Genomic DNA, 15,482 nt, shown 5'->3' with positions numbered 1-15,482 from the left:
CACATCACAACAACAACGCAATGTCCCTCCTGGGCCTGCCAAATCAGTCAATTCTCGCATAAATGCACAATCAACTATTTAGCTTAAAATTAACATTTTGCAAAAACTATCCAAATTAATTCAAAAAATTCTATAATTATTCCTTGTAATCCTTAACAATGTCATTCTACTATTGCAATTGAAATTATAATTTTCTAGCTATCCATGAATATTTTATGGATTTTTATTCTAAACTCAATGTTAGGTAAAATGCATTCGTGGCGTTTGAAAATGGTCGGAAGTACTGTAATATTGACCCACTTTCGAAGTAAGTTTAGCAGCCCTCGCATTCAACCCAAAATTACAGTACCGGTCACTGGTGGAATTTCTTCGAAACGACAACACCTAAGCGAAGCTCACAACACCAAGAATTAGAATATAATTTTAATTTAATTAAAAGACTCATTAAAGACCTCCAGCAAGTTTGTGGGACCACCGAATTTTTGGTGTCAGAAAAATTCTAAATTGGTCTCGTTGTGAAGCTCTCAACATGTAGGTCGCACTGGTGGTCTCAGATTTTTTTGTAGGATTTACGATTTGAGAGAAATTTAGTTTGGTAGCAAAAAATGGCTAAAACTTTCAGGGCTCAATTCGCACAAATCACTTGATGAAAATTCATGAAATTTGTGTCTATGAGAAGCTTGTAAAGTATAGAATAAAAATGAAATAAGACCCGGTCCAATTGGTTGTCAAAATCGCCGAAAACAAAGAGGGAAGCTCAAAAGTCACGCGTAAGCAAGAGGAGGTTTGGAGTGCGATTCCCTGACAGAAAAGGGACCGACGGCGATGGGGAAGGGGATTGGTAGTGCACCGGCGAGGGAGGAAGGCTGGGGGAGTGGTGGTCGGCTGTGATAGGGAGGGAGGAGAGAGAAAAGAGGGAGAGAAGAGAGGGAGTTAGGACAGCGCGAAAGACGAGGTCCAAAGAAAAAAAAGACTAGTCTGATTTAGCTAGTCTGATCTAGACTAGTCTGATTCGATCGATTCGATTTAAAATACTTAAAATTTAATTTTTGCTCTACCCTGAGACCAAAAATGAGGCTTGAAAATTTCGAAAAAATTACATAAAACTTAGAAAAATTTATGAAGTGTAAAAATATTTTCAAACTTATCGCGTGGTCTTTAAATTAATTTTTAAAAATCATTGAAATTAGTTACCTTGAAAAATAAAAACACAAAAATTAAAATTCAATATCACAATATTTAATACATTAAAATAACAAAATTTACACATAAAATAATTATTTAAGAATTTGGAACATCACAATGAAATTTGTAATAAATTAAACTAAATGAAATTAAATTAAAAGAAAATCAAAACAACCAAATTGAATTGGTTCAGTTCAGTTTAATTTATCGATTCGAATTTCATCTTCAACTTGTTTTTTTAAAGTATTTTGAATTCATTTTAGACTTAATACTAATTACATTTTTAGTTTTAAACCTAATAATAGTTTAAAAAATTATTCAATTCAATTTTACTTATTTTTCTCTTTAAAAAAAATTCAATTGAATAAATAAAATTTATTGAAATAAAAAAAATTAAACCAAATAAATTTACTAAAAAATAAAATTTTGAATTAAATTGATTCAATCTATTTTTTGGAATTTATTCAAAATTTCTTCACCCTTAAGTTCAATTTAATGCCACTCATATTTAGTATTTTAAGTACACATATATACAAGAATTATTTTATTTCAAATCAAGCAGGCAATATAAGAATTAGAAGCTTGGCTTGGCTTTAGGCAGTCATGCGATTAAAATTACTCCAAATTTCTTAATTAAATGCATTACATTTCATTAGTGTTAATAAACATAGTTACAATAATATTAATATTTCAATAAGATTGATTAATGAAGAAGCTATGAATAATTAAGGTAATTTAATCAAACATGAAAGATAGAATAGATTTATAGGGTGTGAATGATGTAATCGGATTGTGGGAGCATGTTAGGGTTCTAACACAAGTATGGATCATAAAGCCTTAAAAGGACCTCAGTCATGGGCTGGACCATATCTGAAATGCCATTGTCGTTGGATTATAACTATATATGCAAGTCCACGTCACAGGCACTTGCTGGCCCATTTAAGGCCCAACTTAACCAATTAAAATTTGCATAAACCTCCGCGCCGAAAACCAGCTGCCTGAGCTGGGGTTTTACATTTTCCAATTTTACTACTACCTCCTTCCTCAAAGAATAAGGAGATTGGCGGGCGGATTGCAAGCTACCATCCTATTTTCGCTGTCGAATTCGATCGACAGCGGAAGGTTACTTGATTTTTCTTCCTTTTTAGTATTTCTCAGTTTACAGCTTTCGTCATCTGCTTTTCTTTGCGTGAATCATTTTCTCGAACAGTTAGCGGGCGTTAACATTGCTTTAGTCTTTCGAAGTACAGGTGAGCAGGTGATGCTGGAGCCTGTCCTTTCTAGTTCGCAATGCCGGTGTCGATTTCGAGAAGGATTTTACGTCTTTTGGGTCCTTGGGCGTTGGTCGTTGCAGTTCTCCATGTCTCACTTATCAATTATTTCTAACTTCTCTTGGTAGGAGATGTTCCCTCTTACTCTATAACTTGAAGTTGAATATTTGGTGTTATCGAGAGTGTTTACCTTCCTTTAAATTTGTTTGTGACAGATGTGTGTGGCCGTGTCTCCGGGGATTGCTTATTTTTTGCAGAATCTTCTAGCTTTATCAAGGTACTGTTCATCATTCTTAATACTAGAGAGCTTAGAGATCTTAAGTTATGTCACCCCTACGTCCCATTTTCTTAAGGCCATTTCAGTCATAAACCCATTTTACGTCATGTTTTAATTTAGGGTGGGGCAGCTTCCCTTACGTATAGGAGGTTTTCAACCTCTATCCTCACTCCTGGGTCAAGTGATGGTGCATTCCCCTCTGATTTGTTTTCCACAAAGACTGTGTTAACACCAGAGGGCAACATCGGTATGGAAAGAGTTGAATTTTGATTTCATGACTTTATAGGTGATGCACTGGGTGGGAAAAATTATACCTCCTGACATTGTTGACTTCTACTCAAGATATTCATTTGACGGCTTAATGCTTAACCTTTTATATAATTTAAACCTGTTGAGTTGTTTATTTGTTTAATTAAAAAAAATTATGAACACATTTCATGTGCTCTAGGCTGAAGATCACAAGCAATTTGTTGAGTGCTTTAATGTTGATTTTATCCGCTGGAGTAAATATATGCTTTATGTACAATGAAGCTTATTGTAGCCACCAAGTCACCCTAATTTTTTACTGCTAAACTCTAAGTTCAAGACCGGTTTGTGTTTCATAGTGATGAGAAAAACTTAATTTTTTCAGAAGTGCCATATAAGCAGTGCTTTTGAGTATTTAGGTATGATGCTCATCAATTTAGAAATGTCTTTATATTATTCATGATATATCTGAAAATAGATTTTCTAATTTGGAATGTTCTATTAGCATGTGGTAATAGAGAAATCTTGTTATTAGAACATAGGGTATTAAGCTTTCTTATGAGTTGTTTATGAACTTTAATATGATCCTTCTTGTGTGAAAATACATTTTTTTTTCTTTTATTTTTGATTCATTGGGCTCCAACTAGGGTTCATTGTGAAAATACATGTTATTCAGCTTTAATATTCTGTCCTTTATTTTTATGATGCGCAAATTTGTAAATTTTATTAGTTTTTTTTTTTTATTGTGCTATGGGCCTTTGTCAGGACTTGGTGATTCTGGAGACAAATTTCACAATGAGGACAAGGGATTTATGGTTTTGGTTGGTGATGTTTTTGATGTGCCCATTAAGAAGCATATTATTCATTGTGATGGCAACTTGCAAAACAATAACAGGTGATAGTCAACTATTATAAAGCTTTAAAGAATGTGAATGTATGGCATTAATGGTGCCATGACTTAAATGCACATGGAAAGAGTATTGCTTGTGTGCTTGTGGCTTACGGTAAACCATTGAGAATGTTGAGGTTTTGTTAGTAGTTCTTTAAATTGTTGTCAGCATCACAGAATTTTTTTTATGTTATTTTTTGGGTTGTTGGAAGTCGAGAACAAACGTTACCTTTCTGTTTGATCAACATAAGACATTTAAAGAAGGAAAAATTATCATGGGGATATCATAAGTGCGAAAAATGGAAGGGGGAGCAGCTGGGGGATGTGTTGATGAATCTGTCCCTAATGTGCATATCATTCACACGAAGTTGTTTAGTTCCGTTGCTGTGGAAGCTGTCTGAGATATGTTGCAGATATGTAACATATTACTTATCTAATAAAATTATGCTATATGATGAATTATTATTATTATTATTATTATTATTATTATTGTTATTATTAGACATGTTACTGATTTGTAAACTCACTTTTACATTAAACTTTCACACTATATAAAAAAAATCTGCAAGTCGTAAATTTTTGGGAAGTTGATGTATAAGAATCAGGTACAGAATTTTATGCAGTTCAAGTTGTCTACAGGGAACACATTCAACAAAAACAATCAGTGAAGTTAGTGGGACTGGTAGAAAACCATATCAACAAAAGGGCACTGGTCGAGCAAGGCATGGAAAATTGCGTGGACCACAGGTATAAAGGCTTTTTTGTCTTGCTCAATGATCAGGTGGGCAGTTTTTTATGCTGTTGTGCATGACAGTGATTTTGCTGGACTTTAAAGGCTGGTATATGGATAACAGTTTAGGGTTGGTGCTGCAATGCATGGCCCTGAGCCACAGAGTCGATGCAACAAGAAGGTTTGGCGGCTAGGATTGAAGATCGCTTTGACAGCTCAAACAGCAAAAGGAAAAGCATGGCTTTGTCCATCAAATTTTAACTTGAATACACTTAGGTTAGAAGTTTCTATCTGATAGCCTGTCTGATTACCATCTCTTGTATTATTGGATCGTATGGATTCTATTTATTGTGAATTGTGACACTGCCTTGCATTTATTGCACACAAGCGCCTGTGTGTTGGGCAAGATGCTGGCTTGTTTGCAATTATCATCTTCATTTCTCATCAGTTTAAACTTCTGTGATTGGTCTTGAAGATCAAATTTCATGTAACTTCTGTGCCTATATATCTTGTTACATTTCTTAGATTTCCTCTTTAACAGTAGCTTCTATAATTGAACTCTCAAAGCATTTTCTTTCATGTATGAGCAATAATCTTTAAAACATTTTGGTAATATACAGCTTCTGGTTTTTGAGGATTTGGAGGTCCCTACACATAAAACTAAGAATATTGTTAACTATGTCAACCAAATGGAGAACACCAAGAAGCTGCTGGTGAATGGTTGTCCAATTAATGAAAAGCTGAAGTTGGCTGCATAGTGCAAATAGTCACATTAAATTATTTACAACCCAATCGGATAACATGTCCAAAATGAGAAAGGGTTAATATCACTATGTAACAAAATATTAACGCTAACATATATAAGATGTTTATGTGGCAATAACAACTACAAAATTTCATTAATTTTTTTCCTCTAGGCAACCACAAAAATGATCGCTAGCCCTTTCCAAACCATCCATCTTTTCTTTCACCTCATGCAATTAAAATTTCACCTCTTGAAATTTCCTATCCATCTTAATATCCAGCTGATCAATTCTAGCCAAGATCAAGTCAAAAGTTGCTGAACTAGGTGGTAATGAGCTAAAACCATGGCACATCCCTTAGACTTCCTTGAATATGTTTGTGTGTTATTTCCTTTGAGAAATTCTTGCAAGTGAGAGCTAGAAGCATTATAAATGATCCACTGAAGACATCATAAAACCTTTTTTTTTTCACCTTCTGCCAAATAGTTGCACACTTTTCTTTCTGTCCCTGCTAATGATTTTTCTTCAAATTATTCCAAAGTCCAAATACCAAAACCTTTCCGGTGTCAAGATTCTCTTTGCATCTTAATAGCAACATATGAAACTGGCTTGCATGTTCTGTTAGACATGATCACGCAAGTTCACATAAGTTAGATATTTGTGGAAATGGGCTTCTGTGTCTCTGAGCGTGCAAATTCTCGTGTTCTTTTCAGGGCTTGAATGTCCATAGCATCCTGCTGCATGATACGCTGGTGATGTCTCGTGATGCTGTAAACAGGATTGTTGAACGGATGCACGCTCCAATTAACCGATGAAGTGACATCTTCATTTTTCGTTCCATTACATTAGTTTTGAGTTAAGATGAAGAAAAAAAAAATCCAAAATAACTTTCTTATTTTTTTTCCTCAGAATATGCACGAATGTAGTCAGTTGCTCATTTTCTTGCACTGGTTTGCCCTTCAAGTGGGAGCTTTTTGTGGTTGAAGTGCGGTGAAAGATCAAACATGCCATCATGCAGATTTCACATTGGGTTTTGCAGACAAAAAATTTTATTCTCCTTCGTTCTCGGTTTGTAATTGGCGACTTGTTGCTTCAATATTTGTGACGCGCATTCCATTATACATACGCGCTGGCCTTATAAATTACGGTTACAGCCCATCGGCTTTGAGTGATCCATGGGTGTTTTCCAGTTAAAATTAAGGGAAAATTATAAAAAAATACCTTAGTTTTCCCAATTTTTAATTTCAAGTTTATGGTTCACTTTGGAGTACTTTGAAATTTCGCACCGTTAACAAATGAATTTCCTTTTACTCTAATTTCCTTTTACTCTTCATTCTCCATTAAAAAGTGTTTACGTGAAACAGAAAAGTGATGACATGAAATAGAAATATACTAGTATGAAATAAAAAAATAGAAATTATAAAAAAATAACTTGCGGTTTTTATTATTTTCACTTTATCTTGTGATAATGCTCTATTAGAAAATATAAAATTTTATTTGACACTATCAATTTTCTTCGTTGATATTATTAAAATAATATTTTTAATAATAAAAAATAAAAAGAAAAAAGAAAAAAATAATTTACACGCTGTTAAGATATTTTATTTACTTTGAACATGGTAATTCCGAAGATAAAGTATGTTGACGTGGAATTTTGCATGAAAATTTTGATTTTGGGAATCACTATTGACAAACTTCTAAATTTTGAGTTTGCACTTTCATTTTGGGATTCACTATCAAGAATGGTTGATATAGCATAAATTCTAATAAGTAGCATAAATTCTAATAAGTTACTGGATTAGTATTATTAAAAAATTGGATAAGAGCAACAGTTCTATCGTTCGAGCTGTTATATTGAACCGATATACTTGACTAGCTAGTCACTTGTTCCTTCCTTTTATGAAGTAGTTGATACATTTCTTCATTTTTAAGCACAACTTCCACCAGCAATACCTTAAAGAATTCGTGCCTGAACATTCTAGCACTTTTAAACACTGTGTCAAATTATTTTGACTTAGAAACTTGGCTATCATAAAATATTGAAACTAGCAAATAAAACTTTTCAAAAAAAATATTTATAAACTTTCTTACGTGTAACAACCTGATTTTTTTTTCTTAATATATATATATATATAAATGTATATAGAAAATATTTTAAAATATTTGATTTTAATATATTACTATTTTATTTAAGGTACTAAATTAGTATTTTCATAATAATAATATTTTATTTTATGAATGTTATTTTTACATGTATTATTACTACAATAATTTTAAGTTGTTATTTTCAATATTGTCTTTATAAAAATAAATTAAAGTTAAATTATTAAATTAAAATAAAAATAATTAAGTTTCTTTAGGGTATATTTAATTTTATTACTAAAGTTTTATTAAATTAAATCATAATAAAAGAAAATTGGATCTAATTGTAAACATGTAAAAAGTTCAAGGACTGAAAGTGAAATTAAAAGTAAAAAAAAAACCCTAGATTTTTTTTCCGGTTGCCCCCCCTCTCCTCTCCCCCCCCCCCCCCCTCCCCCTTCTCTTCCCCTCTCTCTCTCTCTCTCCCTCATTCTTCCCTTTCCTGGAGAACCCCCGTGGCCGACAAGATATCCACCAGCTCCAGCACAACCGACAATGCTTGGAAGCCATAAACACCGGTCAGAAGAGCAACAGCAACGCGCGAGGAGCTCGAACCACCACCCAAAGGCGCGCGACGTGGGGCGGACTTCCAGACTGTTTTTCGGTAGTTTGCGACACTGAGAAGCCTGCAAGCGGTGGCAACATGGGTCAGGCATCCCTTTGGGACCTCCTTCACCAGCAATAATAGAGTTTTTCTTGCAAGTTGAAGAGAGAGAAAGAGGAGAGAGAAATTTGGAAAGCGGGCTTTCCAGAAAGTTTTCGGCCTATCCGACCGTCGGATCTAAAATCCTAGGCCACCAATGGACTCAGGGCGACGAAATCTTTGAAATATGACCGGTTCCGCTCCGATTGGACACCGTTTGAAAGAGGCAATCATCGGACGGTCTAAATCGCTTGGTGAGAATTTTAAGCTTTTTTTATTCTCAAAAATCAAAAATAATTTTTATGATAATTATTAATAATTTTTTGATGTAATTTAGGTGCGATCGGATCGATGGTAGCTCATTAGTGTCGGGACCGCATTTTCGGCCAGATCCGGCTATTCGACGGCTTGTCTCGAAATGTGGTCAGTATTATAGTCAATCCTAACATTTTTAGATGTTCTGGACGCATTCCAGGTGTCAAATTTTGTATAGGTAAATCCGAACTCTAAGTTACTCAATTTTTGCCTCATACTAGGCTTAGAATAAAATTCATAAAATATTCATGGATGATTAGAAAATTATGATTCATTTTGTAATAGTTTTATAATATTGTTAAAGACCGTGGGGTAAATTTATAGAATTTTTAAAGTTAATTTGGATAGTTTTTGAAAAATATTAGTTTTAAAGTCTTATAATTGAATTGTCTGATGTTGTGATTATTGCTTGGTTTGGAGGGCCCAGGAGGGGCTATATAATGATGATGAGATATGGGCAGAGTTTAGAAGTGTTTTTTAAACCATTTTGCAGGTTGGGTAGGTTCTATGTATAGGAAAAACTCTGTTGAATTTTTGGCATGAATTATGCTGTCTGTTGTCTCTTTGGAGTCTTATTTTGAATTAGTACTAATAAATATATAATATAATTATCTAGGTGATTGAGGTAAACTATTTTCTTCCATCCAGCAACCACTATAGCCCCCGGTGTACTGTGAGTTGATATTTATTTTATTTATAATTTTAATATTACTGTATTTTTGGCATGCTCATGCATCACTTAGACTTATATTTATGCAGTTAAATATTAGGCATGCCTTACTTTGCATTTATACTTGATGATATTACTTTGGTTGCTGTGTTTTGATAATCTGGAACTGTATGTGTGAGTGAGTGTGTATGTGGTGTATATGGATATGGGTAGGACGGGCAAATCGGCTTGAGCTAGTCTCGCTTGGGGCCCAGTCCTTTTTGAGGAAGTCAAGATGAGTACGGCTTTGAGTTGATCTCACTGACCCTTGCATATGGATTATTAAGCGAAAGTCCAGCTCGAGTTGATCTCGCTGGCAGGCCTTAGATTAAGAGAGTTAGGTAGGCGGATCAGCTCCCCATATATGTATGAGTGAGTATGGATTTGACACGGGTGCGTGAGTGCTCCAGATTATCTTTGATGTGATTTAATATGATTTGTATGACTCGTATGAAGATGATGCATTTCATTTTCAAGGATACATTAGAATTAGATAGTTATAAAGATTGTATACAAAATAAATATTTTACTCTATGAGTCGAATGCTCACTCATGTTCACCCTATTTTTCCAAGCTATATGATGAGTTTCTTTTCAGAGTAACATGCTTTCTTCCTCGCAGGTTTAACATCAGTTATTTATTTATTTTATTATTTTCTAAATTTGAAATCTATAACTCCGCATATGTTAGCAGTAGGATGGGCCTTATTGGAGACTATATTAATTTAAATTTTTGATATCAATAAATAAAATTTTTATGATATTTATATAGTTTATAATTGATTGATTCAGGTTTGAGCTGGGCTCCCATGACTTTAAATTTTAATAGTTATCGAGTTGGGTTGACCCGAATAAAAATATAATATAACATTTTATCTAATTTTATTTACATGATGGGCCTCAATTTTAGGCCCTGATTATGAATGTGAGATTAGTAAGGCTTACTATGGGCCTTGAAGACTTTATGCCGATCCAGGTCCTACCGCCGGTTCGGCCTGTGGGTTCAGGTCGTGACATTATGGCATTCCGAAAGTAAATAAACTTAGATTCCGGCTGTTTTTAGGAGTTAAATAATTCACTTGATTTGCAAATTATGCAAAACTTTAGGGTGTCATTTTATCACAAAATAAGCCACGGACCCTAAAGTGAAAATGAGGGAAACCATAATGTACTTTTTGTGGTTTCCACATTTTATTTTATATCAGCAGATTTCTCTTTTATGTCAGCATATTTCTATTATACGTCAGCATGTTTGTCATTTGCTAATAGTGTTTTATGTCAGCATGTTTAAATGGAGAGAAAATGGAAAATCATCACAAGGTAATTTTTTATAATATTTTCTAAAATTACATATCAACAGATTTCTCTTTTACGTCAGTACATTTCTGTTCTACATTAGCATGTTTATCATTTGTTGACAGTGTTCTACATTAGCATATTTTAATAGAGAGAAAATGGAAAATCATCACAAGGTAATTTTTTTATAATGTTTCCTAAAATTACATATCAGCTGATTTCTCTTTTACGTCAGCATATTTCTATTCTACATCAGCATGTTTATCATTTGCTGACAGTGTTCTACATTAGCATGTTTTGATGAAAAGAAAATGGAAAATCGTCGCAAAATAATTTTTTATAATATTTCCTAAGTTACATATCAGCAGATTTTTTTTTTTACGTCAACATATTTCTATTTTATGTCAGCATGTTTATCATTTATTGACAAAGTTCTACGTCAACGTGTTTTAATGGAGAGAAAATGGAAAATTGTCACAAGATAATTTTTTTATAATATTTCCTAAAATTACATATTAATAGATTTTTCTTTTATGTCAGCACATTTCTATTCTCGTCAGCATATTTGTCATTTGCTAATAGTATTCTACATCAATATGTTTTAATATAGAGAAAATGAAAAATCATCATAAGGTAATTTTTTTATAATATTTCCTAAAATTACATATCAACATTTTTTTTTTATGTTCAACACATTTTTATTTTATGTTAGCATATTTGTCATTTGCTAATAGTGTTATACGCCAGCACATCTTAATGAAGAGAAAATGAAAAATCATCAGGAGATAACTTTTTATAATATTTTCTAAAATTATATATCGACAAATTTCTCTTTTATGTCAGCACATTTCTATTCTACATCAGCGTGTTTATTATTTACTGATAATGTTCTATATTAATATATTTTAATGAAGAAAAAATGAAAAATTGTCATATGGTAATTTTTTATTATAATACTTCCTAAAATTAATCACGAAATGGTTTAATAAGAGAAACTAAGATAATTGTGATGAAATGGAAACTGAAAAGTTGAAGAGAATGAGACGGGAAGTCGCAAAAAGATTTTTTTAATCTAAGGCGGAGAACAGATTGTAGCAGCTTGGCAAGGAAATACAGATAAAGAAAAAAAGAAAGCATATTGTATCTTAAAATTTTGTTTATTATGCGTTGTTTGTGTTAATACTAATATATGGAAATGTAATATTGTTTTTACTCGATAATATGTTTCAATCTCAATATTTATTAATTAATTAATCCAAAGCAGATGAATTAAAACAAACAATTACTGCTTTTTTTATTTTCAAATATTAAAATTTATCATTTTAATTCTCTCAATATATATTTTTTTAAAAAAATTTAATTTAATTAAAAAAAAAAATCATTGACTGCATATAAAAAATACTAATACCTACCTACCCACCAAGCAGCAAGTGGCAAAACATTTAATAATTGTTTAAATTTGAGCTAAAAGGAAAAGCCACATCAGGAAGCAAGGTCAAGGCACAGTCTCACGCACAGTTCCCTGTGTCTTCTCTCTCATCCCTCCTCCATGAGAAGCAGAAGCTAGGTCCTAGGGTTCCTCTCCCTCCATCGTACAAATCTTCCCCAAATTTACTTTCTTCAAATCTCACATTACCCCAGCCAAGCCTATCACTTCCATGGCCAAAACCAGACCAGGCCTCATCTCCAAGCCCAAACACGGCAAAAGAGAGCTCGACTCCTCCACCATTCGCGGCACCAACAAAGTCGTCAAAGGTACCTGTATAGATACATGTATGCATGCGCTATACATACACGTATGCGTATATCTGTATATGGGTATGTATATGTACTTTTCAAATGCTTGCCTTTTTAATGCTTTGGTGCTGCTGCTGTTTGGCAGTGGGGGATTGCGTGTTGATGAGACCATCGGACACCGGAAAGCCGCCATACGTGGCGAAAATTGAGGGAATCGAGGCGGATAGCAGAAACAATGTGAAGGTAAGGGTGAGGTGGTACTATCGGCCCGAGGAGGCGCTTGGTGGCCGCAGGCAGTTTCACGGTGCCAAGGAGCTCTTCTTATCTGACCATTACGATGTGCAGAGTGCTCACACTATTGAAGGGAAGTGTACAGTTCACTCTTTTAAGAATTATACCAAGCTTGAGAATGTTGGGGCTGAGGATTATTATTGTAGGTTTGAGTACAAGGCTGCTACGGGAGGCTTCACGCCTGACCGCGTTGCTGTGTGAGTCTTACTCTATTTTTTTTCGGTTTCTTCAACTTGGCTTCTTTCGTCGGTCTATTGTTGATTAAGATTTAATCGGTTTTGGCTTTTGTTTTCTTGAAGGTATTGTAAATGCGAGATGCCATATAACCCGGATGATCTTATGGTGCAATGCGAAGGTTGCAAGGACTGGTAAAGTTTATTCCTTTTCGTTTAAAGGGTTAAAGATTAAGAGTTTCTTTCGTCCATTTTTCAAAGTAATTTACTTCTTGAGTTACGAGTATAAAATGTTTAGTTCAATGAATTCCAGAAGAATGAATACGGGTCTTTTTCCAAATGTGTGTTCACGAAAGAAGAAGGATTTTTCAAAAAGCACGAATTTTTAGCATTGAGTTATCTATAGGGGTCCATACAATGCAAACGGTAGCCGGTTTATGAATTTTAGACAAAAGAAAAGCGACGCCCAATGATTAAGAAGAAACGATCCTTTCTAATAAGAACAGAGTATTAAAACAACTTATGTATTATTCATTAGAAGTCAATTATTTTTATTTGTATTGTTGTCCAGTATTCTGAGATAGATTGATGAACAGACTTATCTTCCCCCTATTATTTTTTGTCATTTGGCCCATAAAATTGTATGTTGATCTCATACTGTATGCCAAGACTGCTCTTTATTTTTTTCATGATATGAAATTATTTTCTATTTAAGATGAGCATTTTTTTTAACGTCAGATTGCTCAGGTTTATCTCCAGTTTCTCTATGTGAACTTCTAAACAACTGTCAATATAGGAACTTCTAAACAACTGTCAATATAATTAATGACTCATGGTTCCTTTGCTTGTTCTTTGTAGGTATCATCCTGCTTGTGTGGGCATGACCATTGAAGAAGCAAAGAAGTTAGATCACTTTGTTTGTTCTGAATGTGGATCAGATGATGATATCAAAAGATCACAGAATGGATTTTCTTCGTCACCGGCAGCCGATGGCAAGGTGAGATGTTTTTAGGTCCAGTTTCACATCATACAAAAATATGGGTTTGTTGCCTGTTATTTATGTCATCTCTATATGCTTGATGAATTATGTGCTGGTTCCCTGGGATGATCTTTATGCCTCTTGTTGGGATTTAACAGGTAAAAGAGTACTAAGTTAGACTCTCTTTGGTTACTTTGTGTTTCATTCTATTTGCAACAACACAGATGATATTGTCTATATGTGATCCTAACTGAATTTTTATTCCTTTGGAAATAAAATTAAATTATCAAGTTTTTCCAGGGGATATAATAAAGATTATATTTCTCATAAGGAGCAGCAAACTGGTGCTATTGAAGATCATAAATTTGGCGGTGCAAAATGTGTCATCTTCATTTAATTGTTTTTTCTTCATTTTTAAGACTAACTATTGTGTTGTAGTACATTATGCTGCAGTTGTGCAAATGCCAGAAGTAGTTAGACACAGATTCTTCAGTTCAATTCTGTAGCTGCTTTTCCCCCGTGAAATCCAGAGTAGTTGATAATGTGTTTGGATCCATACTTTTAGAATGAGCTCATTTGGACCATTATTTATGGATCTGAATCCACATTGTTCATTGTGTTTTGATTTTGTTGCTTCTCGGTTGTGCTCTAGTTTTCCTTTCATTGAGGGATCACAAGCTTGAAACTGTTGAAAATATGAGTTTTTCCATGAGAGTGTTTGAATGAAATGGATTTCATTTCAAATAGGATTTTGTTTTCACTTAAGGTATCTGCTGATGTATTTTTTCCATTGTTCTTGTCCCAAAGCATTTTAGGAATGCCTTATGGCTGGATATGATTAATAGTTAGTGTCTTTGTGTATCCCATCTTTCATTGCAATGGCTGTTATTTTATTACTTCTATTTCATTTGCCTGATGACTTTGTGCCATGGTTCTGTGTGGACCAGCCATTTTTGTTCATCCTTTCTGTTAGCAGTGTTGCTCTTTCAAGCATTATTCATATTTTTGCTTTGAATGCACACAGCAGAGTGTTTACAAAATATGTAAATACATTCCATGTGTGTGTATAAATTGATTCATGGAATGTGTGTTCATGAAAGATGACTGTCAGGATTTCACCTGTCTGATTTTAATGTATTTCAGATTTGTAGTATCCTTTTGTATCCATATTTATGTTTTACTTAAACCATTCTGTCCACCATTTGTTGGTCATTTGGGAGTTTAGCATTGACTTTTTTCTTTTACCCTATGCTCTTTAATTGCAGTTAGAGACCAAGCGACGGAAGAGATAGAATGCAGGTGGGAGATTAACAAAATGCATGGGGAGATGAGGCTGCTCTTGCAGATGTAGCTTTATAATGTTGTCGTGTGGAATGTATAGTGCTGAAAACAATGGTGTGCTTTGTCCAAACTATAGGCCATCAGTAATTTATGTGATTATCTTGTGGTATATGTAGCTATGCTAGGTTTAGGACATAATTCTGTCACCGATCTATCCAGAAAAGAAGTTTCATTTTGCTCATGGCTCAGATGTTGAACCTAATTTTTGGGGACTTTTTTTTTTTCTGGTATTCACTGTGTGTAATCTATTATAGTAACTCACTATCTGTTTACACCAGTCTCTCATATGAGAATGATGATGTTTAACGCCAGAATCATATGATGTATGCATTGCCCATGTCTGAGAAGTTTGTTGCAAATTATGAGTTTGAGGTTGGAGGGCAACTTTGCTTCTTTGTATAGTTCATACGGGTAGACTGTTTTGCACAAGACTGAGAAGGACAAACCGTCCATTGTGTTACTTTCCCCATACAGAAGTGAGTGGGAGATTGTGGACTCTGCTGGGTTTTTCTGTTA

The 15,482-nt window shown here is 33.9% G+C and overlaps 2 protein-coding genes across 2 annotated transcripts; both read left to right on the top strand.

The window, feature by feature from the left end:
• The first annotated feature begins 2,447 nt into the window (after nt 1–2,447).
• LOC110668713 (uncharacterized) lies at nt 2,448–6,156 on the top strand. The gene is made up of 8 exons (XM_058140628.1): nt 2,448–2,580; nt 2,672–2,733; nt 2,854–2,980; nt 3,745–3,874; nt 4,480–4,615; nt 4,723–4,833; nt 5,219–5,350; nt 6,055–6,156. Exons 4-8 carry the CDS (start codon nt 3,792–3,794, stop codon nt 6,154–6,156), a joined length of 564 nt encoding a protein of 187 aa, XP_057996611.1. The 5' UTR covers nt 2,448–2,580; nt 2,672–2,733; nt 2,854–2,980; nt 3,745–3,791.
• A 5,715-nt stretch (nt 6,157–11,871) lies between these two features.
• On the top strand, nt 11,872–15,147 carry LOC110668711 (chromatin remodeling protein EBS). Its single transcript, XM_058140436.1, has 5 exons — nt 11,872–12,200; nt 12,328–12,670; nt 12,773–12,841; nt 13,505–13,643; nt 14,891–15,147. Exons 1-5 carry the CDS (start codon nt 12,104–12,106, stop codon nt 14,915–14,917), a joined length of 675 nt encoding a protein of 224 aa, XP_057996419.1. The 5' UTR covers nt 11,872–12,103; the 3' UTR covers nt 14,918–15,147.
• The last annotated feature ends 335 nt before the right edge of the window (nt 15,148–15,482 follow it).

This window comes from Hevea brasiliensis, chromosome 18 (genome assembly GCF_030052815.1).
Source record: "Hevea brasiliensis isolate MT/VB/25A 57/8 chromosome 18, ASM3005281v1, whole genome shotgun sequence".
NCBI classification, from domain to species: domain Eukaryota; kingdom Viridiplantae; phylum Streptophyta; class Magnoliopsida; order Malpighiales; family Euphorbiaceae; genus Hevea; species Hevea brasiliensis.
This window is presented reverse-complemented; position numbering and strand designations above follow the sequence as displayed.